This window comes from Colletotrichum scovillei (assembly GCF_011075155.1).
Source record: "Colletotrichum scovillei strain TJNH1 chromosome Unknown Contig00005, whole genome shotgun sequence".
NCBI lineage: Eukaryota > Fungi > Ascomycota > Sordariomycetes > Glomerellales > Glomerellaceae > Colletotrichum > Colletotrichum scovillei.
In genome coordinates this window covers 1,479,002-1,503,964 of record NW_023336263.1, presented here as the reverse complement: position 1 = coordinate 1,503,964, position 24,963 = coordinate 1,479,002, and the positions used below count along the sequence as shown (strand labels likewise).

Below are 24,963 nucleotides of genomic sequence, written 5' to 3'. Positions count from 1 at the left end.
CCTGAATTCCCAGCCTTGCCATATTTCTTCTCCCTGTTGGATGCAAACCACCGCTCAAACCAACCACCTGAGACTTGCACGCCCCCTCCCCTCAGAAGGAAACAAACACCATCCTAGGTGTAGGTACCCAGGCCAGAGAGCGTGACTTGAGGTTCGTGGGAAAGCAAACGGGCCAGCCAGCCAGCCGCCCAGACGCCCGCCATGAGGAGAACCATCACCATCTCGTCACACCGAGAGCCAGCCTCTTCACACCATCCAGATAGGTAGGTAAATATTCCCCTGCTCACCAATTTGGTCGCCTCCGTCACAGAGAGGACCTGAAGCCGGCATGCTACCACACCCGCCATCTTTACAACCCAAACCCGGCTCACACCCACGAAAGTTCACAGAACTCCAGATAGTGCTGGACAGCCCTGTCAAGGAGGGCGTGAATATTCAAACCAACCCACCCAGGCAAAGCCAGGCTCTCACTTTTCAGCTAAAACCCTTCAATTCGATGGGCATATCTCGAGCTTACAGTGCACCTAGAAGACTTCAGGACACAACACCGTCCGAAAAAGTCCCGCCCGGGCCAGGAGGTGTGCCACACCGACCGGCCGGCGCGTTTTCTTCTTCCTCCCACAGCGATGATTCCCCCCCGTACGCGGCTCGCCCCACGCTAACAACCCCCCTAATACTCCAACCCCCAGTCGCCGCCGTTGTTTCGTCTCGGCAGCGCCGTTTTTGTAGGTTTTTTTTCTGTCCTGTCGTTCAATCACTCGCATGTATCGCGAAAAGCCTAAAGCAGAGCTAGAAAAAAGAGAAACAAAAAGAAGAAAAGAATGAGGCATCATCGGGAATCATCACCTGAGTCTAGGTATTCTGAGATATGATATGTTTAAAAGATCACGCTCTCTGGTACGGATGAACCCCGCCTTTCCCTGGGCGCTCTCTCAAGCGATGCCTGGTCCTCTCATCGGCTTCGTGCAAATCTTCACACTCACTCACAATCGTTCCCATTCAAGATATCGTAACGAACCGACGTAAAACAGGCATACAGTGACAAAAACATGACTCACCCATGACCACAAACCACACTCTCTAAACGCACCGTCATCATCCCGTCCGTCTCATCTTCACCACCGAACCCACCACCCCCCCGTCCATCCATGCTCCCGGACCCCGGTGTAAGGTAGGTAGTGCAAACGCACGTCCTAGTAAACCGGCTGTGCAAACAAGAAAGAAAAAAACTCTCTTTTTTTTGAGAGGAGCATCTGAACCATTGCAACCTTACGGAGTAGAGAGTTCAGACACTGTAACCGTGCCCTCAAACGACCCTGAAATTGAAGATGGAGGAGGGCTAGTTTGAGTCTGTCTGCTTGGACCCCTATGCGCTGGCTTGAGTCTCTGGAAGGGACCAAAAACGAGAAAGAAAAAAAGAATGTGGAAAGGGAAGAAGCAAGTACTCCCGCGACTCGCGAGACTCTAACTGCGGTAAAGCGCGTCTACGACTCCCATGAGCCAGCCTCCCGTTTCTTCCCAGTGTCGTTAATGACTAACCTCAATCATAACGTTCACACACTGAACTGACGGGGCCAGTCAGTCACCCTTTTCCGATGGAAACGCAGCTTAGTAACTCCTTTCCGCTCTCTAAGTACACACGTCCGCCCGGTTCCGTGTGATGACTCCGCGGCATCGAGTCAAAACCAAAGTTTGACAGTCTCATAAGAACCAGTCTCACTGTCTTGCACTTGGCATACATCAGTAAGAGACAATTCGTGATTCAGCTACATGCAAGCCCGTTGAGGGATTTTCCAACACCAAAACATGAACATTTCCAGATCATGGTTTCTGTCTTCCCCCCAAGCCTCAATCCTCGACGCATTCCAGCGTCTTCTCCAACGCAAAAAGAGCCCCAAACTCGGGCGTGCGTGAAGAAAAAGAGAGAGGCCAGATTGAGTTCAAGACACCTACATATCTCTACTCCGTAAACTTGCAAGATATTTTCGGCTCGCTATCCGTACAAGAATGCATACCGTAGATCAAGAAAGCAGGATTCCAGTCAAAGTCCAGTTCCAGTCCAGAAATCATGAAAATGTCAAACATGACAAAAATGAAAAAAAAGTGGAGTTTGAAGAAAATCAAGACCGGACGTGATATGCAAGTAATCACAGACCAGATGAATCGACATATCTCTCTCAGTCTCAACCTTCTCAAATGTCTCGCAACTCCTCGCCGCCCTAATCCTCACGCCCCCCGCCCCAAACCAACAGACGCTCCAGACTTCCCCCGTCTAAACGGACACACCGGATGAACAAATCCCACGATCCATTGATTCCCGCGACGTCCGATCTCCCGCACCTCACACCCCGCTGCCTCCGCGCCGCATCTCCCAGCCTCGAATCCTCCCATCCCAAATCCATCAACGAGCTATTAACTACCACAATCTAGGACAATCGCCAGCCTCTGAACCAAACCATTATCCCCCGCGTAATGTCGCGCATAGCAGGACCCTAGTCGCATGAAATGCCCTCCCCCCCGAACCGCCCCGCGCGGAGCCCTTCGCTTACGAGAGTTACCAGGGTGGCTGGCTGGTCAAATGACCTCATAACTATCCTCACGATCGAACCACCGTCCGCCAAATCCCTAACAACCGCACAGACGAACAAGGATTCTTCTCTTCACGATGGGGTTCGCTTTTTTCCCTGAACGGAGCCACGTGGGAAATCAGGACCCCGGTCATGGACACTTGATGTTGTCCGAGGATGACGTTGATGTCAACCACGCCGCATGTCACTCAACCACACACACACACACACACACACACACACACACATGTCGCTTTGCAAATCATAGAGGGCACAAGTGTTAAGAATGATACTGATTGATTTCTGCAACTATTTCTCAGACTCGCTTCCCCCGCGGAGCCAGTAACAAGGAAAGGAAGGGGTATATCCAGCTCCTCCGTAATCTTCCTGCCAGTTCGAAAGGAAAAGCGTTTCGACTCTCGTAATAATCGAGTCGTGTGAACAGTAATAATAAAATGACGAGCTGCGCTTCCAGTGCGGCGTGTTGTGGATGCTGTAGTGCAATCCAAGAATCAAAAAACAAAAACTAAAAAAATCAAATCCCGTGCATCCGTCTAGATAAATTCAACTTGTCGAGGCTGCGTCCTTGCAAATCAACGACCATATTACACGTAAAAGCTGTTTCCCTGTTGTGCGCGCAAACGTTGCGATGGCAAGGTTCCGAATAGTGTTGAACCAGGCCCAGTAAACAGTCAAGCATTCCTGATAAAAGCGCAAACACGCTATCCTTTTCCATGACTGAAACGTGTTCCAGTCGCCCGTGGTAATCATTTCGCAACCAAAGCATGCTTTTGATGTCCATCCCTGTAACACAAGGTCGATGATGCCGTGCGTTCGTTCGTTCGTGTCGTTCTCGTCCCGTGTAGGTTCGGGTCCGTGTGGTATCTTGGGTATCGCAAAGAAAAAGTCCTTGGTGTGTATCCCCGATGCATAATAGCTTGCGCCAGATTATGTTTATGGTGATGAATAGAGGGAAATCCAAATCCGTCGTGTTTCAATAAGATGAAAGTGGAAACTCCCGAGGAAAAATGAGATCCGGAAAACAAATTCCTAATCGTACAATTGGCAACTCCATCCGTCGGTTCGATATTGGGTTTTCTTGGTTTTTTTTGTGGTGGTAATGAGGTATGGCTCCGATGGTTCATCCGTTGGCTTCCTTGATGGTACTCCGTCCATGGAATGTGGCAGTATAGACAGAAAGGAAACCAAGGGAAAGTGTCCAAAGATGAGGGGGGCGTTTACTTCTCAGGGTTCTTGAGGATGTCATCACAGTTGGCGTCGAATCGGAGGATGAAGAGACGAACACCCTGCATGAATCGCTCAGTCTTTTCCAACTCGCGTTCGATACCGAACAGAGTCTCGACGAACTGTACACCGGCGTTCTTGCCGAGAGAAGAGGACTTCTTGCTGGCCTTGAGCATGGGAGCCTCGCAAGTCTTGAGAAGCTTGCGAAGCTTATCAGTCAGACGCTCTCCAGCATCGATGAAGTCATCAAGGATTTCCTTCTTCTCGGCACTGCGCACGCGTTCGATAGTCTCCTCTCCGCGCTTGATCTTGCCGGCCAACTGGATCAAAAGCAACCACAGCTCACCTGCCATGTCAGAAATGGGAGTGGCAGGGCCATGGTGGTAGACGGTCCAGTCGTAAATCCACTTGCCCAGTGAGTTGGAGTCGAAAACACTACCCAGGAGAAGAATGGGCTCTTCGGTGGGATCCCAGTTCTTGAGTGAATATCCTGAGGGGATCTTGTGCTTCTTGGCGTCTTGGTCAGTGGCCGCGCGAGCCACTGGGGGCGGCGGGGGCTTCTTGGTCTCAGTCTGAGGTTGAGCCTTCTTAGATGCTTGGGAACTGCTGCCGGGGCGAACGGTGGAGGGCCTCTGGGGAACCGAAGTCGAGGAACGGCGGGAGTGGCTGTTGGCAGGGGTACGGGAGGGGCGAGGCTCATACGCCGGGATATCGCGCTCAATGTAGGCAAAACCGCTCTGTGCATAGGAACGGGGATCAGTGGCATATCCTCGACCATCCTCATAGTAAAAAGTCTCCTGAACAGAATGCCTCTTGCTCCTCGCCCGTGACGACTTGCCCGGCACCAGATAAGTACGACCATCCACTTCGATAATCTCATCGTCGGATTCTCCGTGGGGCGTTGCGGCCCGTACATAGACAAAAGAAGATCGGCGCTCGCGCGGTGGGTGCGACGGAGTGGCCCATGAATGCTTGCGCGAATGATGACCACTACTCACATTTGCCGTGGCATAGTAGCCATCGCTCGTGTATCGAGGCGACGCCGTCGGCGGACGGGGACTGTACTCGCTGAAGCCACTGCTGGTGGTTCGGAAGTGGGAGCGGGTTGCCGGACGCTGCGGAGTTGAGCCGGGCGGGTAGTAGTAGCTGGAGGATCCCCGAGGGGATGGAGTTGGCGTTGCCGACTGGTATCGCTCCCGGGCGTACAGGTACTCCTCAGGAGATCCGGGGTAGGGGGATGAGTAGGCCATGTTGACTGATGGCTCTTTGTGGCGAGGTCGATGGGAGGCGTCCACGGTATTCTTCAAATCTGTCTTCTTCTTTTTCTTCTCTAGCAGCTTCCTCTGCTAGCTCTCACGACTCCCCCCAAAATGTCGGTAGGTTGTGTCGATGCAGGTGGTTGTAATTCCAGGGCCAGGGTGTCGCGCCGGTGTCGAGGCGCGAAGAAAAGGTGAAGCAAGTCACCTTGGTATGCGGTCGGATGATAGAGGAGAGGAAGTTTGTCTTCTGTGCCCGAACATGACCAAGTTTGATATAACTGCTACAGGTTACCCTCGATGACCAAGGATAGAAACCAGATTACCGAGCTCGGGAAGGAATCTTCTCGACGTCGGTAGTGTGTGATGGATGGAAGTTGCTGGAGGCTTCTCGGAGGACGCCAGCGAAGCAACGAATGACGACTCTTTGGTCGAGGTTGGGTTGAAAGTGGTTGGTAGCCGAAGCCGAAGCTGTGAATGTCAAAGAATATTCATTGATTGGCAGAAGCCAAAAACATGAGAAGAGAGGAGAAGTTCAAGAGTAGTGGTGAGGGCAGCGTGGTATTTAATTACTTGGTGCGTTTTCCCAGTTTTTGTGGGAGAGGAGAAGGGAGGGAGTGGGAATGCGCGCGAAAGAGGTCCACAGGGGGTGGTACTGTGTAGTCCAAAGTCTCGCAGTCTCGCACCGGGGCGTGGTGGCCTGCCCGGAGGAACCAAAGCAGCTCCCTTTTCTGATCCCTGTCCCCTGCTGCAGAGAAAGACAGGGGTGGCAGGGGTGGCTGGCTTGCCTTAGCGTACGAGCACACGGAACCTGGCTCCAATTTAGAGCGCCCCCTCTTGGGAGGGAACACAGACGAGAAGTTCCTAGGGGGGAGGCGTGTCCCTATGGCTCGACTTTCAACAAAGTACCTCGTGCTCGCCGCTGTTCTGCGCTGTTCTGCTTCTCTGTCCTGCTTGCTTGCTCAGCTTTGGTGGTGAGTAAAGGGAGAGGAGGGATTACTCACACCTCGGGACCCCGGTCAGTCCGCCGCAGTGGGCGGATAGATGGATGCTTGATCGAGAACAGTACGGAGTAGATGGCACCTCCCAATGAGACTCCTGATGCTTTGCCGCCGCTGCTGCTGGGTACTCCCTTTTGCAACACCAGCCTCCTGCGCGAAGACCTACACCGTACGGTGTCGACTGGACCCCTTTTACACGTTGGGTGAACGCTTGTCTCTCTCCCTGGCTTGTTCACCTCTCGGCGATAGACCAATCGACACTCCGTTGTCTGGTCTTGCGTCGCTGTTCGTCCTTCGTTTGTGCGTTTGTTCAAAATCGCGCGGAAGCAAGCAGCGACTCAGATCCTCAGACTGTCCAAGCCCTTCAAGTCCGTGGTTCAGCCAGCTGTCGCGACGCACCAATGCGCAGTCCACCTTAGGCTGCTTCGCTGGGGCTTACAAAGTTGCAGTAGTCGTGGTCGACAACGACGATGATGATGACTCCAATCTAGTTGGCCACCGTCCTAGTCAAAACATGTCAATCACCGTTGTGTAGCGTACTCGTGGCACAGCTCGATTCAAGTGCGCTTTGGTTCGCTGCTGACTCGAGAGAAGCTCCTGGAAATAGAAGACACACACACGATCGCGCCCCCAAAGGCACGTCCGTGGAAATAAGGAGTGGCAGTGAAGAATGCACCTCGTCGTTCAGGCCACTTGCGTTTGCCTGCAGTCGCCCTGAGGCCTGCTGCAAGTTGCAACTCGATTCCCAACGTTGGGCACTGGCGCTGGATCCCTTTGACTGCTTTTCTGATTGTTCGAGTCCCGTCCCCGGGTACGGAGTAGTGACACACACTTTCTCTCCTCTACCTCGGCGGTCTAAGATGATTTTGATCGATGTCCTGATTAAACCTTCCACATTGGTCTTTCGCCGGGGTTGGAATGGGAATGAGCAGGCCCTCGCCCACCGAAAGGTGAAGATCGATATTCACACCTTGACGCTGAAATTAGCCACACCAGTATCAAAATCCGGTCACCGCTTCTGATAGTGACTCCGGCGCCCTAACGGCCGGGGATATTTAACACCCTGAGCACACAGGCAGACTCAGGACTGGGAGGCCTTGTCGTTTCAATGAGTCGACGCCAACGTCCGTGGGACCCCCGGCTGGCGGTTCCTAGTCCCCGGGCGCAACTTGTTCGTGGGAGAGCAAGAGGGGCGAGGTGCACCAGAGAAAAAAGTTCCAGAGATAAAGCCCAGTGATCCTTGTGAAAGTAGGCGCTGCCGTGTGGGTAAATTTACCGGTGACGAGTAAGCGAAATTGGGTCCTCGCACGAACAGGCGTGGAATTTGAATTTTGGAGATGGCTTCCACCACACCAAAAGAGAGACGGGAAAAGGTCTCCAACGGTGCCACGGGGGAACCTTACCGGGCCAGTGCCGCTAGAGCGTCCTAGGTGAAAATTTTTCTCTCGTTCCCCTGGCGTAACGTGGCTGGCCGCAGTCTGGTCCTTGATCATCCAACACAGGGTTGCAATTGTTGGGATTCCGAGGGTGAATCACACCGTGTCAAGGTGAAGGCCACCGAAACACGAGCCCACCCGCCGACGACGAGCCGAAAAGGCTTGGAAAACTCAAATGGAGTTGTTGGTATGGAGATGATTTGGTGGTTTGGCTTTGCAATATTGACGGGATTCCACAGAGGATCAATGGGATTCAAAAGGGATCGTGTACGACGATAGTCAATGTTTCGCTGACTTTAGCTTTGCGCCCGGCCAAAGGTGTGAAGAGGATCGGCTCCCGAGTTGGTTTGGGTGAGCCTGGCGCGTGTTATTGAAGCCGGCGGTGGTGATGTTGTTTGTGTGGTCGTGGCCAGGTGCTGCCTGCTAATCTTGCTCCGTGCGCCCTCGGTGAGGCGGTTCGGACGAGCAAGGCAAGGTTGGCCGTTGTGGAAGACCTCGGTGAGGCGGTTCGGACGAGCAAGGCAAGGTTGGCCGTTGTGGAAGAGAAGGACGGGGGGTCTCGCGCTTGATGGATCCCAGTCGCGACCCTGGAGGATGGATCAGAATTTTCTCTTCCTGTCCGCGATCCCCGGCAGCCGCACGTCTTTCGAATCGGTGTCGAGTCGTGGTTAATTCGAACGTCCTGATGGCAGATGAAATCTGCCGTTGCTCGAAATGAGCAAGTTCGGTCCGTGGTGGTTGCACGCCAAGAGTGCTGCACGGCGGGAAGAAGCTAAGAGCTGGGGTTTGTAGTATCGGCTCGCTCGCTTGGTAATCCTGCCTGGGGTGAATGCTGACTAGGTGCTGACCGCTGACGCGACCGCGATCGAGCAGAGCAATAAGGTAGAAGCTGGCTAGCCTGGCTAGGTAGTCGATAGCTCAAAAAACTTTGGAAGCTCTCTAGAGAAATGTGCCGACTGTCTGGTGCAATAGTTGAACCCTTTATCAGGACGAGTTGTGCGACATAAGGTAGATGATGCGTTGTCGCAGGAGCAGGCAGCGGCGCTGTCACCTGCTTCGTATCAGCTGCCTGTCCTCAGGATGGTAAAGCAGCAAAGATGATGATGACGACGACGAGTGGGCAAAACAGACTGATACAGGCAAATGGTGTGGAGTGGGAGAGAGAGGAAGAAGAGAAGTCTTGAGGAAGTTGCGTTGCATGTGAGGACGGAAGGAGTTAGAAGGCAGGAACGTTCTTGTAGGTACCTTACTTTGACGAGGTAATTGCGCAGTGAGGCAGGAGCAAGTCAGATGCAAGAACACATGAGGAACATTCTGAGGTTGGAGCTGCAACGACGGCCTACGGATGGATACCCAAAGCACGATTAGCTAGCTATCCGTACGTGCACATTTGAGGCTTGCCCAGGGATTGCATGCATGATGGATCACGTTGGCATGGGAGGGGTACGAGTGGCTTTTGGGGATGACGGGCATCAAAGTGCAACTTTTATCAGATGAGATGCTGTGATGCCATTTGCTGCTTATTTCCTCCCACTTTACAAAAGTAAGTAGTGCCCCGCATCGCTAGTCACCTGGAAGTGTAGCAGGCATGGCTGGGTAGTCGGCGTGTGCATAGCAAGAGAGAAAGATGAGGAAAGCCTCAACTTTGGTGAGTGTTCTGTATGGTATGTACGGAGTAGGTAGCCGATAATAAGGTGCACATATTCACACCGTTGTGAGATTCACCAGTGAGAGGAAGGAGGCTCATAGTGTGAGAATGATATACGAAATGGCAGGTGATGAATAGCATGAACTGTAGCCAGTAACCTACGCTGTTTCTATCAAGATGCAATATCAAGTGACTCGCGAACAAGCGCCCATTCAACGTGAGGGTGAGAAGCTCTGCAATATGGAGTATGACGATTGGAAAGGAATGATGCGTGACAGAGTGACATTGCGGAGGTTCGCATCTTGAGTGGAGGAGTTCGCTCATCACATGCACCCCAAGTCCCCCAACGCGGGGTGACGGGAGAGCGGAACATGCAGCAAGAGCCCAGTGATGGCCAGAATTGGCATGGTGGCCCCCTCCCGATTTTCTAGAACGGCCGTCCCTTCCCTGCACTTCCATGCTGTTCGAAGTATCGTAAGAGCCAATTGAAAGGAGGCAGCTTACCAAAGTATGCGCTTGCCCTCTCCAGATTTGCTGTGATCTTCACCTGCCTCCTTCCAGATTGATGGCTCACCTTAGGTACGAGGGGCAACAACCAATACCTCAGGATGAAAAGCCAGGAAGGACAAGGAGGAAAGAGTCACATTAGGTAAGGTAGTTGCGCACCTTCCAACAACATAACTCCAAAATGTACGTACCTCTTCATGTGGTCAACCACCGTCGAGTGCCACCTCGGGACGTCTACGTAGTTTTCTCCACGAACATCATTGGAACCACTGGCAACATCAAGAAACATCAAACCAAACATATCGTTAGGATGGATGCATCGTTCCGATTCCCAGCCAGAAATTTCGGGTGGCCGCATCCTCGGACGACGGCTATTGTCGATACGAATATCCGTACATGCCCCTGCGTTAGAGCGTACGCCACAGCTGGGATGAACCCAAGAGCATCTCCAACTTGAACGTCAATCACGTACTTTCTTGGCATGCTAAGTCACAGTGCGTATGCAGCTTTTTTGCCTCCTCCTGTCCATCAATCCTTCTTAGTCTCCAAACTCTCGTCTCTGTGCCCGTATTCGTCACTCTCGCACACTCAATGACTCTTGCTCAGGGCCCATAGGTATTGCCTCTCCCGCTACCTTACCATTCAGCTCCGACCGTACGGCACTGCTTGTATCAGACTCCACAACCGCCGGAGCTGACTCGAAGGCGAACACAAATTGCAGACCAGCCGACGGGACGGAAGACCAGCGGCGGCGACCAGGAACGACGCATGTGGATACTGTCCTCGCTATGCCCCATCGAATGGGATTCATTCCAGATCCATTGGCCATGACCTCAATCAACTCCATTCATTGAGTGGCCCAGAACCGGCACTACATCGCCAGTCGCTAGCCTTTGGTTTCCTCTAGCCCGCCAGCCCTCTGGAGTCAAATCCACCATGTTGGGCCCTCCGGATGAACTCGAATACCTTCCCCGTTGCCCCTCGCCCCTCATGCCTCCATCGACTACTACCGACCAAGTCCGCCATCCAGCCAGACCCAACCCGTTATTTGTAGCCTCCTTCGAATGTTGGGGTTACTGGCCACGGCTTGCCTCCTTCAAGACTCGGTCCGCCACTACCTCGTCATGGCGTCCTCCCTACTACCGACCTGCCCGCGCGTCCCAGCTTCCAGCCTCCAGGCGGCCTCACTTCACCTTGCCCACCGTGGCCAATGTTCCCGGTGTACGGTGTGTGGCTACCGGTGTGCGGTGTGCGGTGTACTCGGTCAAATATCTCCTCTCACCCCTGCACGTGGTACCTGCTGTCAACAAGGGGTGAAAGGGGGAGGTGGCTGGACACGCCGGCGATGCTCTTGTCTCACCTTGGCTTGCTCCCTACCCACTGGTCAACTAACCCAAAATTTGCCAAATTGTGGCCGCTCTCGGGCCTGGTATTTTTGTCCGGCATCTACAATTTCGCCCACATTCATTGGCTTCTCACCTCACATCCTCGTTTGTTTTTATTGATCTTACTGATCTCAGAGGGCAACGCAATTGGCGGGCAGTAGGCAGTGCACCACGACCCTGGTCCATTGCGGCCCAAGCAGCTACTCAACCCAAGCATTGGGTGCCAACAGAAAACACTATCAACAAGCTGGATTTCACGGCAAAAGTCCTGACCTCGTGTTCGTCATACCATCCTAGACAAACTCTCGGAGGGATTGTCCTAGGATTTCCCTGGGAACATGAGGCTGGTTATCACCAACTCTATCCACACTTACACCTATGAACTGCTGCAATAGACTTCAAGTTGTGCAGCCATTGTTCACCGAAGCAAATGTCCAGTAGTCTACAGCAGGAGAGGAGCGCTGTAAGGGATAGCAACGGCGTCTGCGACTCTGCATCTGTCAGCCTTCGGAAGCGACATGCCCTGATGTGTCCCGTCCTAGCGGCAGGCTCAGCTAATGCAGCCACTGGAGGAAACCTATGCCTCGATCCTTTCTAGTCGAGGACAAGCTAGGGCCGGACAATCGCTGCGAGCAATACAGGCGACAGGCGCCCTGGGATCGCAACTGCAACGATTTGAACCCCTGGAATGTCCATGTGGTCTTCTGCCCGATGCGCTGCGCTGCGTAGGGCAGGGCATGCCAGGAGCCTTTGCATCGACTCGACTCACCCTGCGAAACTGCCGCCGTGGTCTCATCGGCCATTGCTTTCGTACGCATATGCACTACCGTTGTCGTGGCTCGGACTGGACTACGGATACAAGCCCTCGGACGACCTGAGTCGCGTCGTGTCTGTCTTGTCTTGCACCAAGCAGCCTCATGTCTCGGCCGATGTCTTTTTCTCTTCTCTTCTTGTCCGTGCTCTTCCGTCTCATCTCTCACCCGCTTCACGGACAACTGCCTCGACTCAATACCTGACTACCTGTACGGAGTAAGTACACATCCAAAGAAAGGGGACCATCCGGGAGTAGGCGGCAGGCAAAGTCAATTCAATATCAGCATTCCTCGCCCGGCCGAGTTCCAAAGCAACATCTCACCTCAGAGGCAACCGGCATCAACTTGAATTCTTTCCCGTTCCTCACCGATAGCCACCGGTACCCCGGCATCGCCAGGTCTGACCGAGATCGACTTACATGTCCACTTCATGATTCGTCAGTCGTATCCGTACTTGACGACCCGTATTACTCCATACAGTCAGTTTTACTGTGAGGAAGTGAATGCCACCAGTCAAGACTTCGGCGCCCTCGACTCCATCAGTCCGGTTTCTTGACCGCATATGTACAACCACAGTATCGGTTTGCTCCATCTATCGACAGGCCACTTGTTTGGGGCGAGCCACTGAGATGGGAAAATTGGCCTGTTACTCACCTCGAGAGGATATCGCCAGGCCATAAGCTTCTGATGCCCTGCTTCTTACACGCCCCTTTCCCTGCTCCTTGCAGCGCAGGTGCATAGCGAGCGAGATAGCGTCACACAGGCTGTTGTTCCTAGCGTGCCGGGTGGAGTTGATGGAGGTTGCAACATTTCGAACACCCTGCTCCAGCTCCCCTGCTGCAGTTGGAGACGGTTCCACACCGGTCCAGCGTCTCCCGTCTCCAGCATTGAACGTCTTCTCCGAGTCCTCGACCTTGTCTCTCCTGGAGTCCACCCTTACCCAGCCGTCTGGCTAGATGCCGCGCGCGCACGCTCTGGCGCTGGCTTGTGACGACAGGGCTTCGATGCGTCCTGGGTCTCGCTTGCTAGGTTCGCTTCATCCCACCACAAGGAGTTTAAAAAAAAATATTACCCTTTTTCTAACTATTATTTTGTTCTAGAAGTCGGCAAACCTCTTGGGCCCTCCCTTCACCTGCACTTCACCGCGGGCCGCAACACTCGGTGAGTGGCTCGAGGCCGGGCCTTGACCGTGACCTTGGCTTGTCTGTTTGTTTTTCTTTCCCCTACCGCACTATGGGAAGACTTGATTGCTTCCCTGCATGTTGTTATTGTTGTCATTGTTGACCCCCGTCGGCTAGTGTCAGTGTCGGGTGTGTGCGAGTGTGCCCTGAGTCCCCGACTCCAAGACTCCCGAGGTGCCATGCGTGCCCATGCGGCAGGTTGCGCCAAATGTTGTATGTGCGTACTGTAATTTGCTTTTTTACCCGGCACCGATGTGAAAATTTTTCATCTCTCACCGAGAATAGATCACGTCTCATTTCACTCCCTGTCTCTCATCATACAAGACCACTCTCCCATCATACCAGCCCTACTACCATGTCATAGCACCAACTGCGGGAATGGGATGGTCGCTGCGGAGTGACTCATAGGTGTGCTCATCAAGGCAGGCCATACTACACCAAACGAGGTGTGCAGAGTGTAGTGTGCGGTGTGGGAAAAGGAGTGAATGAGAGAGAGAAGGAAGAGTGAGAGAGAAGCGCGTTACGGAAAGCCTCATGTCGTCGGTCCCAACATTCACGAGTCCTTGCTGCACTGCTGTCCAACAGCCCAAGGCTGTCGGCCTCCTTGCTGCACCTATCAAACTTCCTCGAAGCCCTTCTGAAGGTCACCCAAGTGAGGGCCTTGGTGCTGATTGGGTGTCAATGAACACGTCGCACCGCGAACTTGACAGAATCCCCTCCTCCTCCTCCGGCGCACCAGCCCGTATGGCCAGTCAAGTTGATGGTCGGACGGCCAGGGCCGCTGGGAGGGGACGCTACTGCACTACGAAGGGCCGCATCCGCATCCCTAATCCTGCGGCCGGCAGGGGTCCACCGCATTTTGCATTGTCTTCCCGGCTGCTTCATTCATTCCCGTCATCTTCGACTCTCCGTCTCTCCGGTCACTGGCGTCTCTGGGTGTTGCTCCCCTAACCCAACACCTCCGATGCATTGCAACCATTTGACGACCAGCTTAGAATCGCACACACCCACCCTTTCGATATCGAAACACGCATCAAATACCCACTGGCGATGCCCTCACTGACGTCTATTCGCCTATATTCCCACCGCCATGCAGTCATGCAGTCGGCCCATGTTCATCCATGATCGATGCCGGGCCATCAAATATATACACCACCGCCCTCGTCCACCGCTCCGCCCGTCATACAAAGCCCACGCCCTTCTTCGACCAATACCGTTGAGACTGACAGCCACTTTTGGCCAAAAATAGGCAAAGACTCTGGCAACCGCCTTGTTATTCTTCTTTTCCTTCCTTGCTATTTTCTGTTCCCGGCACTCCGGGCCCAGACCGCAAATGTGACAGGCGCAGCGCGAAAGCCCCTCCTCACCGACTCTTTGCGGCCATGGCAACCACCCTATCAATACCGCATTCCACCTTACGGACTGGCGGGGCACTTGCATGGCATTGCATGTTGTTGCAGATGCGAAGGAGGGAAGAGGAGGGGTTTCTGCTGCTTCATGCCCTATTTTGACTTTTTTTTTGTTGTTCTTTAGTCGTTTCTGCTTTCTTTCTGTTGCGCAGTGGTTCAAACGAGAGAGAGAAAATGCCCGCTGCCCCTGGTTGGGTTGAAGATGCCGCATGCGCCTGACGACCATTGACAGGGTTATTTTAGGGCTCAGTGACGTCGCAGAAGCGCACAGAAGCATTACTTTTCAGGCTGTACAATTGTACGATTTTTCGAGCCGGTATCAGGTGGTCTCTAGTGAGGCCATCGCCATCACGAGACGGTGTGGCGCGTATGGATTTGCTAATGGTGGTGGTATCTCGGACGTATGACACTTGGACGACACATACACATGGTCACTAAGAGGATCAGCTCACCTTCACGAAGAGAGATACTAGCACAGTAACCGAGCTTCCCAACGTTCTAGGGTTCTACTAAGCTTCTGGCTGATCCTGTGATGGATTTGGACTACGATCGCCTCTCACCCCGGGGCTGCGGTACAAGCGACAAGCGAGAAGCGAAGAAATGCGGGATACAACGTCTTGCTGCTCGTCTTTTGTCTTTGCCATGCAACCAAGTGGGAACAAGCATAGTGGGAACTGGAAGAGAGTCGCGCCTGTTTCGACGGTGGATCGCGGGTGCGGAGGAGCGGCACTGGTTCTTGCTCTTCTCAGCTTCTTTCCTCCGCTTCGGTTGGCGGAGTGCATTATCGAGGGCTGATCATGAGCGGTAAGCGGCAAGACCGCGACGAATAAAGTTGTCCGTGGATATCCTAGACTCGTAGCGAAGAGATCCTCGGCCCTGCTCCAAAGCCCCCTGGTTGTTCGTGTAGCAGTAGACCGATAGGAAGGCCGGCCGGCCGGCCGGTCGACCAGCCGCTGTCTGTTTTCACGATGCCTCCCCTTGCCAGGCCCTCTCGCCGGGGGGGCCTCTTTGATCGTCTTCGCATCCACGTTGTTCTAGATTCGTTGAAGATGCTGAAGATTTCCTTGATTTTCAGTGCGTTTGAGCTGCGAGGGCCTGGCTCCGTAGACCTGTGGACAACGCATCGACGGACAGGGTTGCGGCAACGGGCGAGCGAAGCCTCAGCACGCCTCACGCCGCACGCCGCACGCCGCACGCGCTTGCTCTTACACCTGCGCCTGCGCCTGGGACCATGGAAAAAGGAGGAGGCATATGTAGGAAGTACGGAGTGTGCTTCGTGAGGGTAGGGGACGGCAAGCCAACGGATGGTGCCCTGGTCCCGTCTGTCGCCCTGCGCTGCGCTGCGGTCTGCACGCCTTGCCGCAACGTCACGCATGTCTGTCTGGCTTTTCTTGTCTTGGCTCTCTCTTCTGCTTCGACTGACCTTGATGGGCCCCGCTCCCATTATCATCCTGGTCGCACGCCGGGCAGTGGCACCTTATTCCAAATGGGCTTGCTTGCGTTTGCCGGGCAGTATGTACACAACTGTGTAGGCATCGGGGCATGGCCCCCCTGTTCCAGTCTAAGAGCAGCAGCTTTATGGGCCAGATCACCCTATCGAGAGAGGGATGAGTCTTTCCCTGGACGATGGCTGCGGTGGCAGGACTTGAGCTGGACTGCCCGGACTCCATGTACATAGGACTGGGGCTCAGGTAGGTTGGTACCGAGGGGGTGGAAGGAGGGTTTCTCGGGGGAGTGTGCATGGCCAGGGCTTTTGCAGAGGGTTTTTGCTGAACAAGAGGGGCATTTGCATTTTTCGTTCCACTGGTGAGTGTTTATAATTCGTTGTTGGAGGTTTTTGGGTTTTGGAATTTTCTTCAATTTTGGGGTGCATTTGATCTTTTTTTGTGAGAATTCGCGAATCAGTGTAGCGAATTGCTGTGCATCGGAGGAGGGGTTATTTTGGAGGAGGGGGTTTTTTGATGTCAGGGCTGGTGATACGTGTGAGGTGACGGGTCCGATGGGATGGGATCTGGGTTGAGCCAATGAGGGTTGTTGTATATGGATTCGGGACTTGTGGTTTAGATATCCATCCGTTGTCTTGGAGATGCCATTGACTGATCTCTAGACCGCCAATCAAAGGCCTCTAACGAGGAAGAACCTTTGGCCACACGCCAAAGGGAGCATCGTCTAGCCTGAGAGGAATCGAGGTTCACAGACCTGACTTCCTCGGGGAGACGATGACTCCGTGGGATTCAAGTCTGAAGCCCATGCGACCTCAGCTCGCACTTGTTTATCGTCCCGTCGCAATCACGGAAAATAGCGAGAACGAGATGGCGGACGACGCATCATCACCGCGAAGCCACTCACAGCAGCAACGTATGTGTGAGCTACGCAGTATACAGCTACCACAGCCTCGATTTGGCATGTCGTTGAAAGACGCGCGCGTACGAAACAGGTACCACCGGTTGCACCACCGATGGCCAAACTAAGAGTACAAAAAAGTGCAAAACCCAGGTCCCCGACGCCACAGCCGGCCGATGTACCCCCAAATACCTGGGTCGGGATAGGTCGAGGATGGTTGGTCAGGGATGTGGTGAGGTAAGCGATCCCTGGAGACATGTGGCTGAGCCTCGGCTTTGTAATCCTTGTCAGTGTGGCACAGTTCCTCCTTTCTTTCTCTGAAGTTCCAGGGGGCCAACGGTCATGATAGCCAATGAAAAGCTCGGATGGATGGGCATTTCGAGATTCGCCACCGACCGGTGCCCCCGTCGTCCGGATCTCCCGCGTGCGAGGCGGGTCTCCGGGGTTTCGGGTCGCGCTGAAGAGAGAGACACGCAAGGGGGCAAGGGGGCAAGGGGGCAAGGGATCGAAAGTCTGTCCGGACTTCAACACCCCCTTTGAGGATGTTGTGACTCTTGTTTTCTGTGGTGTTCTATAGAGAATGACAAATGGTGATATCAGGTTGGGATACCCAACGGAAAGAGGTACTTGCAATGTAATGTATCTTTTGGATGATGGGGGAAAGAACACGCCCCCTCTGAGGGAAGTCACTCAAGTACCTGCTTTTGCTCTACGTTTACTGGTGAATTTGATACCGCGTGGGTTATGACGCAGCGTTTGGCAGAAGTGCGCCGAGTGCGTGGTGCGTGTTGCGTGGTGTGAGTGTGTGGCGGACTCGGGCTGCACTGCGGAAGTTCCAATCGCAATCTTGGGCAGCAATATCTTGAGAAAAAACACGCTGCGAATATGCACAATGAGAGAGGGAGGCATGCGCCCTGCACCACAAACCAGGCTGCATGCTGATGCGAGGTAAATCGACAACGCATTTCATTGGAAATTTGCAGGCTTTTTTTTTCCTGCCCTATTCCTTTCCTTCTTTTTCTTCTTCTTCCTTCTCTTTGGGCCCAGGTGAGTTGAGTCCGAAGGTTGAGGTAAGGTACCTGAGGGTTCTCGTTGGGCGGCAGGGGGGGACCGGGGGCCTAGATCGATCCATCTGCTGACGAATGTCGCAATCTTGAAAGATTGCGATTGCGATTTCGACATTTGGGCGATGGGTGGACAGCTGGCGTGAGGTAAGGTGAGGTACTATGAGTTGGCTATATTCTTTAACGTGCTTTTTGATTCTTCTCCCTTGAGTTGTTCACTCTTGGAGTGACATGTCTGTGGCCTCGCTGAAGCGGTGCATCTCATCGCCGAAGCACCGCTGACGGGAGGCGTCTTATCTGCGACTTTCTCACCCTTAGACGCCTCCAATCTCCGAGGCGTGTGCGTTTGTGCGTGTCGGCGATGGTGTGTGGTCCCCGTCGGTATAAACCAGCACCACCACCACACAACCACCACGCCCGAGACTTGGGTGTGTGATTTGCTGGCGCTGAGCGCACACCTTGTGACTCACACCTGGGTCTTTTTCTCCGAGTTGCCCGATTCACCACTCGCTCAGCTCTCTGTAACCTCTTACTCGCTCTCCCTCACGGCGTGTCGGGAAAGGGGGAAGAGGCTGTGTAAAGTCCGATACTGAATGAATTTTGATTGGTTGATATCATGTTCCGGGAGTTACGGGTGGCTGGGTGTAAGCATGCTCTTAGGACATAGGTATGACAGGATGTTGAGGCCAACGGGGGATATCGCCACTCTTCTGCGGTCCGGGGATTGGATGCGCTGGTGAGGATGTTGCTTTGGGGGCCAGGCACCGGGTGCGATGACGACGATGAGTCCGGTGCTTTGGGATGGTGGATGGATGGCTAGGGAGATTGGGGAGTTGATGACAGCGAATCGTTTTGGTGAAGCTTTCTTCTTCGGGGGTGAAGGATGGTCTGGGGGTAGGCAGCAGTTGTGGGTATTCGCGAATTGTAATTGAGAGTAGGATTAGTCGTGCTTGTATTGGTGACCGGTTCCGGGTAGTCTGGATCAAGAAGTATATTGCCGTGATGCTGTGGTTGTAGTAGGACAAAGGCTCATACTTCAAAAGGGTGACTCGTATCTGAGGATTTCACATGCCGAAAGTTGGAAGATTTCAGTTTTCTTTAAATGATCGCGACAAATGTCAGTCAGCCTTGATTTACGTGATGTCGATGACATACCGCGATATTAGTAGATGCGTCTCGTAGCATGTTCGGCATCCAGAAAAGATCGCACGCCCCTGTACATTATCGAGATGTCACATCCGTGGTCTATACTATCATGGAACACCTATTGGAGCATGAAGGCTTTTCGGATTTCGAATATAGAGGACAGTGTCTACGCACTGGGCGGTCGTGAATCTGCAAGTCGGGCGTTTGATAGGTTGAGCTTACGAGCTTGATATTCCCGGTCTACTAGGTAGCTAGTGAAACGCAACGCGGATGCCTTGAGGCTCAACAAGATGTTGCTGGGTGAGTCGTGATGATGATCACGAGCCTGAGGCAGATGACTCCTCGTTTCTCAGGATGTGTCTTGAAAGAGGCCTCCAGTGTTCTCGGAGGCTGTGAAAAGTACATCTAGGGCATTCATCGTGTTTCAAATTTGAACATGTGATAAAGTCGAAATAGCCTCGACACCTTACGGCGATTGAAAATGTGATAAGAACTAAAGACCTCATTAAATTTGTAAGATGAGTCATAATGATGATTGGTACTTCAAGGCTGTGTCGCTTCGTCTATCGTATACAGGCTTACAGCGTGAACGAGGTATCGCCGTCGTGAACGAGAGGGCGATACCTCGATATCTAGAACTTATGTATCTCAACGGCTATCACATGATTTGCGAAATACCCATGTTCCGTTTGCCTGGTAGCAAGACTCTTCTACTCGATGCGTTGGCAAGATTCAAGAGTCATAGGTCATCATCGCACTTACTCGCATGTGTCAATGAGGACTCTACGAGCGTCACTCATATCGCCACGATACTACGAGCTGCATGATATCTTAGGTCGGTGTTCTTCTGTCTGCCTGTTTGCCTCCGCCTCTGGATTGATTCTCGTCTCAGCTTTTGGCCTTGATGCGCATCGAAATCTGGTAGGCATACGTACGCGCCGTGAAGCCTTGCTCACTGAATGAATTTCACTTTCTTTACGGCAAAGGAAACCTTCCACTTCATGGCATGCCATATTGACACAAGCAGGCTCGTAGGAAGCCAAAACCAGCGGGCGACTTCTCCGATACCACGACAATCCCCCCAAGACATAGCCACCTATCGGAGAGGGGGAGAAAAGATTTCCGTCTGGAACTTCTGACTGTGGTTGAGAATCCGGGGTCTGACTCTCACCGGAAACGCTATTTCTAGAGCAACAATGAGCTTATGGGCCTCCTAGATGTCTATCTTCTCGTAATAATTTCTAGATGGAAGACTCAAAACGCAGACTCCCAAGATTTTGGGAAAACTTTGGAACAAGGAGCAACATGTAGAGCGCCACTCTGCCAGCTTTGGAATCATGAGAGCTACTGTATCTGATGTCTCGGGTAGAGATCATAGGCAGTATGTAGGACATGAAAGGAGACCGAGTGAGCCAAAGTCTTTGAAGACTCGAAAGGCTTGTCAGGATCAGCTGACGTGGGACAAAGATCACCTAAGCAACAAGAGATGTCTCGAAGTCCCGAGAAGTCATGCTCATTGTTGTGCAGAAGAGAAGACCGAAGGCATTCACAGCGAGAAGCACAGGACTGCCCATACCCTCTCCTCCCTTCCCTTCCCATGTTCCTTTCAGCCTCCACAAGCCCACACATGTTCCCTTTATTCTTACTCAACCACAAAAGCATGCACGAGAGCCACTACTACTCGGAAATGTCAAAAAAGAGGTTCTAGTCCAAAGAAGTCCACCACAACAGCAAAAGATTGCGTCGAGGGGGAATCGAACCCCCGGCTCCCCGACGCTGCTGGATGGCAACGGAGAATTTTACCACTAAACCATCGACGCTGATGATAGCCGGTGGGCTGTGATGTCCTGAACTGCGAGAATGTGTCTTGAGTAGGGATGTGGTGCGGATGGGTGGATTGCAATGAAATTGGTGAGGGTTTGGGACCCTGGTGTGTGTGGAGAACGCGTCGGTGAACAGGGGTTATGACCGCTGAAGATGTTCTTGCATGTATCTGTAATTGTCTCTGTAACCTCTGGCTAAATTTCCCAATGTTGAGATGCTTTGAGGTCCAGCCTGGATGTCAAATGTGAATGAATCCTATTCATTGCAATGAACTTGTACAAGGTTTCGGAGTGTTCTTTGCCTCCACGATCAACCGTTGGTTGGTCCCACTTTTGCCGTGTCTCTCGGCCCCGGGTCCGTGTCTTTGCTGTAGGTCAGAAAAAGTTGCTTCAATGACAGGACAAAGTGATTGGTACTGGAGGGGTAGATAGAAACTTCAAGTTGAGGGTATCTTAAAACTTGGGTGTAGATTTCTTGACTTCTTATGGAGTATTTACAGCGCGATCCATAATGTTGCCCTCGCGGCCTCTCGCTGCTCCCATCAGGGGAATTGTTTCATGATGTAGTAGGTTCGTTGTTCTCTATGATCTCAATTCCTGATCCAAGTGCCGTAGTACACGGCAATTTGATCGCACACGGCCAGGGTCGAGCGGACATTTCTCATCAAGCGCGGGGGATTGCCGCTGTACTGGAGCAACTCGTCGACTGAAACATTACCCGAGCTATGGCTACTAGATACCCTTGCGTGATCATCGGGACGTCTTCGTTGGGACTTGAATATGAAGCAATTAACAGAAAAAGTCGAACATCCATCTTCAACACCAGAGTGTCTCTTGCAGCTAGCACCATATGAAGCGAGATCTTGTTGTAACACTTTGATGGTCCAAGGCTTTGGATTTTCGTCCTTCGCAACAAAGCTTGCACTGGCTCCCCTCGAAGATTGCGCGTTCGGCATCGAGGCATCCGGGTAAGTACACGGCCTTTTTGACACTGGATCTAACCATACTTTAGAGTCAGGCACCTACTAGGTGTTTGTGTGGGCTGGTGGCTAGCCTCGTGATGACGAGTTCACGAGCCACTGACACCGGCCTCAGCAGTGGCGTGGCAGCACATTGTGTAACCCCACAAAGGTAGTTAACCGTTAGTCACTGCCTGACCAGAGCGGGTAAATATATTTTAAGAGTAATTTGAACATCTGATTGTGGGAGGCCACGTAATGACATTTACATGTATTACGGCACCCCCAAGATTTACTGGAGGACGCTTGTTTGCTTGTTCCATGGGAAGCAAACATGTGATAAATGCCCTCACTGAATCCACGTTGGACTGGATGAACACGGCTCTGCTAAAGGTTACATGAGTTCTCGTTCTCAATGTTTCACCCGATAGAATAATCGGCTGTGTACATTTGAGTATGTCATTCGTGCCTCTTTGTGTCTCGAGCATCTCACTATGGTGACGTCGCGTTCCCCCGCGTGGCTCGAACATGACTCCACGGCATGGTCTCAGTGATGAGAGGCTCACAATATATGAGACGATGCAAAGACTTGAAAGGTTCCCCCCAACCACGGCGAACATAATCCGCTTGGTCTGCTCCTACGTTCAGACAGTCTCAGCCCTTTATCTCTTACTTCCATTTCGCTTACGACCGACTCCTCCACCATGACGAGCTACGTATATACAGCACTACCGAATCCAAGAAAGTACATGAGGCTGCTGAAGCTTTTCCCAAGCTCCGACCCTGAGCCAGAGAGACTTCGCGCCGAGGTTATTCTCTGTCTGCGCGAAGAAGCACCAGCATACGAACCATTGTCCTACACCTGGGGCCAGCAAGACGCGTCATGCTCAATCTGGCTTCGAGATACCGGAAATACCGCATGGAAACCTTTCTCAATAAGACCGAATCTCGAGTCATGTCTCAAGCATCTACGTCAGGAAGAAGCCCGCATCTTGTGGGTTGATGCAATCTGTATCAACCAAGACGACAATGCAGAAAAGGGGCATCAGGTCGCGACCATGGATTTGGTCTACAGATCTCAAAGCCTTCTGATATGGCTAGGGGAATCTTCAGCGAATAGTGAGGTTGCAATTGACCTATTTCGATCGTTTGCAACTTGCCTGAGCAGAGATTGGCACGAAGTGTCTGCTCCGTTGTCCGACCAAGATACCGAGGCGGTGGCTGAATTTATTCAAAGTCAAACGGACGAAACATGGGCGGCATTCCTTGATCTAATTAAGAGACCTTGGTTCACTCGGCGCTGGGTCGTTCAAGAGGTTGTCTTATCTCACCATAAACTCGTCCACTTGGGCAGTGCGAGCTTTTGTTTCGCATATCTCAGTGTTTTCTGTGCGATTTTTCGGGGCAATCCTTACCATTCACGCAGGGAATTGTCTTCGAGTCCTGAATGCCGGAGGGCTCATGGTGATCATTATGATATCCACGACTACCCAGCGCCGCCCGTGGATCCCGTCGACAACGTTTTACGACTTTGGGAAATGCACAAATTAGTGAATAAAGGAGACAGGTCATCTCTTACACTAGAGAGGCTCTTGGAAAACTTCTCAGCATTCGATTCTTTTGATGTCCGAGACGGTGTGTATGCATTCTTATCTATGGCAAGCGACATCAACACGGAGGAATGGATTTTCGACTATTCGGTCCAAGCAACGACGACTGAACTGTATGCCATAGCGACATTTCACATCATACAAAACACCAAGAAGCTCGATATTGTCTGTAGACGAATACAGCAATTATCCTTCGCTAAATCAGTTCATCATTTATCTTGCTGTTTTCCATGGTATGGCCTCCAAACAGTCATTTTCACATCCGATCATTCACACCGGCTCCATTCACACCGGCTCCGTGGGTACAATACAAAATCCTTGACGACATTCGGTCAGCCTTTATCCACAGTGAGGATCGGCCAAGTTGAATACCTACCGGAGACCTGCCTAAGTTGCAAGGAGCCACACTGCCAAATCCTAGTTTGTGCCGGATGCGACCGCAAAATCACCGGCACCGGCTACAGATGCATCGATTGTGAGCGCTTTGACTTCTGCTACAAATGTATAAGCACAGCGAAAGTCAATCACACTCCGACTCATCGATTCGAGATACACAACAATGCGGTTTACTTTGCCTCTAGTTACTACATCATGGACACTCACGGATTGAAATATCATGATCCTGATTGCTCGGCCCCCAACCACGTTTTGGTGCTCCCTGTAGGGGCCGTCTTTGTCGACACAATCCGGGACGTTGGGTCAGGAGGCGATATCAAGGCCTTTTCTGTCATAGTCATAATCTCCCTGCCTTGGGAAGACTGGAAGAACTTGGATGGAATGGATGAGATTGGTCTTGACAATGACAGAAATGCAAATGCCGCATTTCTCAGAACTCTAGTAGGTAACAGGCTCATATCCAAAAGAGGGGTCACCTACTTTCCCAATGAGCATATGGAGATATTACACAGACAGTTTAATGAAGGACAGAAGATTTCTGACGAGAATGGATTCGGAGTTTTCTCTTCAATGGAGGTGATGCTATCAAACGGTCGTAGACTGGCCACTTCAACGAAGTCTTTGGGGTTCGTGCCATCTCAGACGAAAGTGGGAGATAAAATAGCTATTTTAGCTGGATGTTCGGTACCAGTTGTACTGAGAGATTCCCGGGTTTCAGACGATAAGTCGTGGTTTCTGATTGGGGAGTGCTATATTGATGGGTTTATGGAAGGGGAATTCCGAGAGACCAATGTTCCCAAGTTTGAGCATATTTGTCTCATGTAGGTAATGGGAGGTCTAGTAAAGTGTGTCATTGAGGTTTACGTTTCTCCTTGCTGACTTTGAGTACCCAAAAACTCAGTTTTCCCAAACATATCTTGGTATAGGTAATCACTCTTTGAGTAGATTCGCACCCACGTTCCTCTTCAACCCATCCAAGTAGAAGATCCCATTATGAGAGTTTCACCCGGCCGTAAACTAAGGTAGTTGAAGGGAGAAGCTTTTAGAATTGTTCCTTACAAAGAATACTTGGGACTGAAGGGGAGATTATAGAGGACAGCGCTGGTGAGCCCAGGGAGCGTTTCGCGACGTGTGTTGGTAGACCACCATGAATGGAACATTATCTTGCCCAAGTA

General features: G+C 52.2%; 2 protein-coding genes across 2 annotated transcripts; one reads left to right on the top strand and one right to left on the bottom strand.

Moving 5' to 3' along the window:
• Positions 1 to 2,849: 2,849 nt before the first annotated feature.
• On the bottom strand, positions 2,850 to 6,151 carry HER10_EVM0006110 (vegetative cell wall protein gp1). The gene has a single exon (XM_035475705.1). The coding sequence runs from the start codon at positions 5,060 to 5,062 to the stop codon at positions 3,806 to 3,808; it is 1,257 nt and encodes a 418-aa protein (XP_035334030.1). The 5' UTR covers positions 5,063 to 6,151; the 3' UTR covers positions 2,850 to 3,805.
• A 16,335-nt stretch (positions 6,152 to 22,486) lies between these two features.
• Positions 22,487 to 24,447, top strand: HER10_EVM0012939 (uncharacterized protein; the record flags this gene model as incomplete). Its single annotated transcript, XM_035482314.1, has 2 exons — positions 22,487 to 24,233; positions 24,407 to 24,447. 2 exons carry the CDS (start codon positions 22,487 to 22,489, stop codon positions 24,445 to 24,447), a joined length of 1,788 nt encoding a protein of 595 aa, XP_035334512.1.
• Positions 24,448 to 24,963: the final 516 nt, after the last annotated feature.

Bases quoted from the DNA above. Each gene is read 5' to 3' on its own strand.
- HER10_EVM0006110 (XM_035475705.1), bottom strand. From the start codon at position 5,062: ATGGCCTACTCATCCCCCTACCCCGGATCTCCTGAGGAGTACCTGTAC.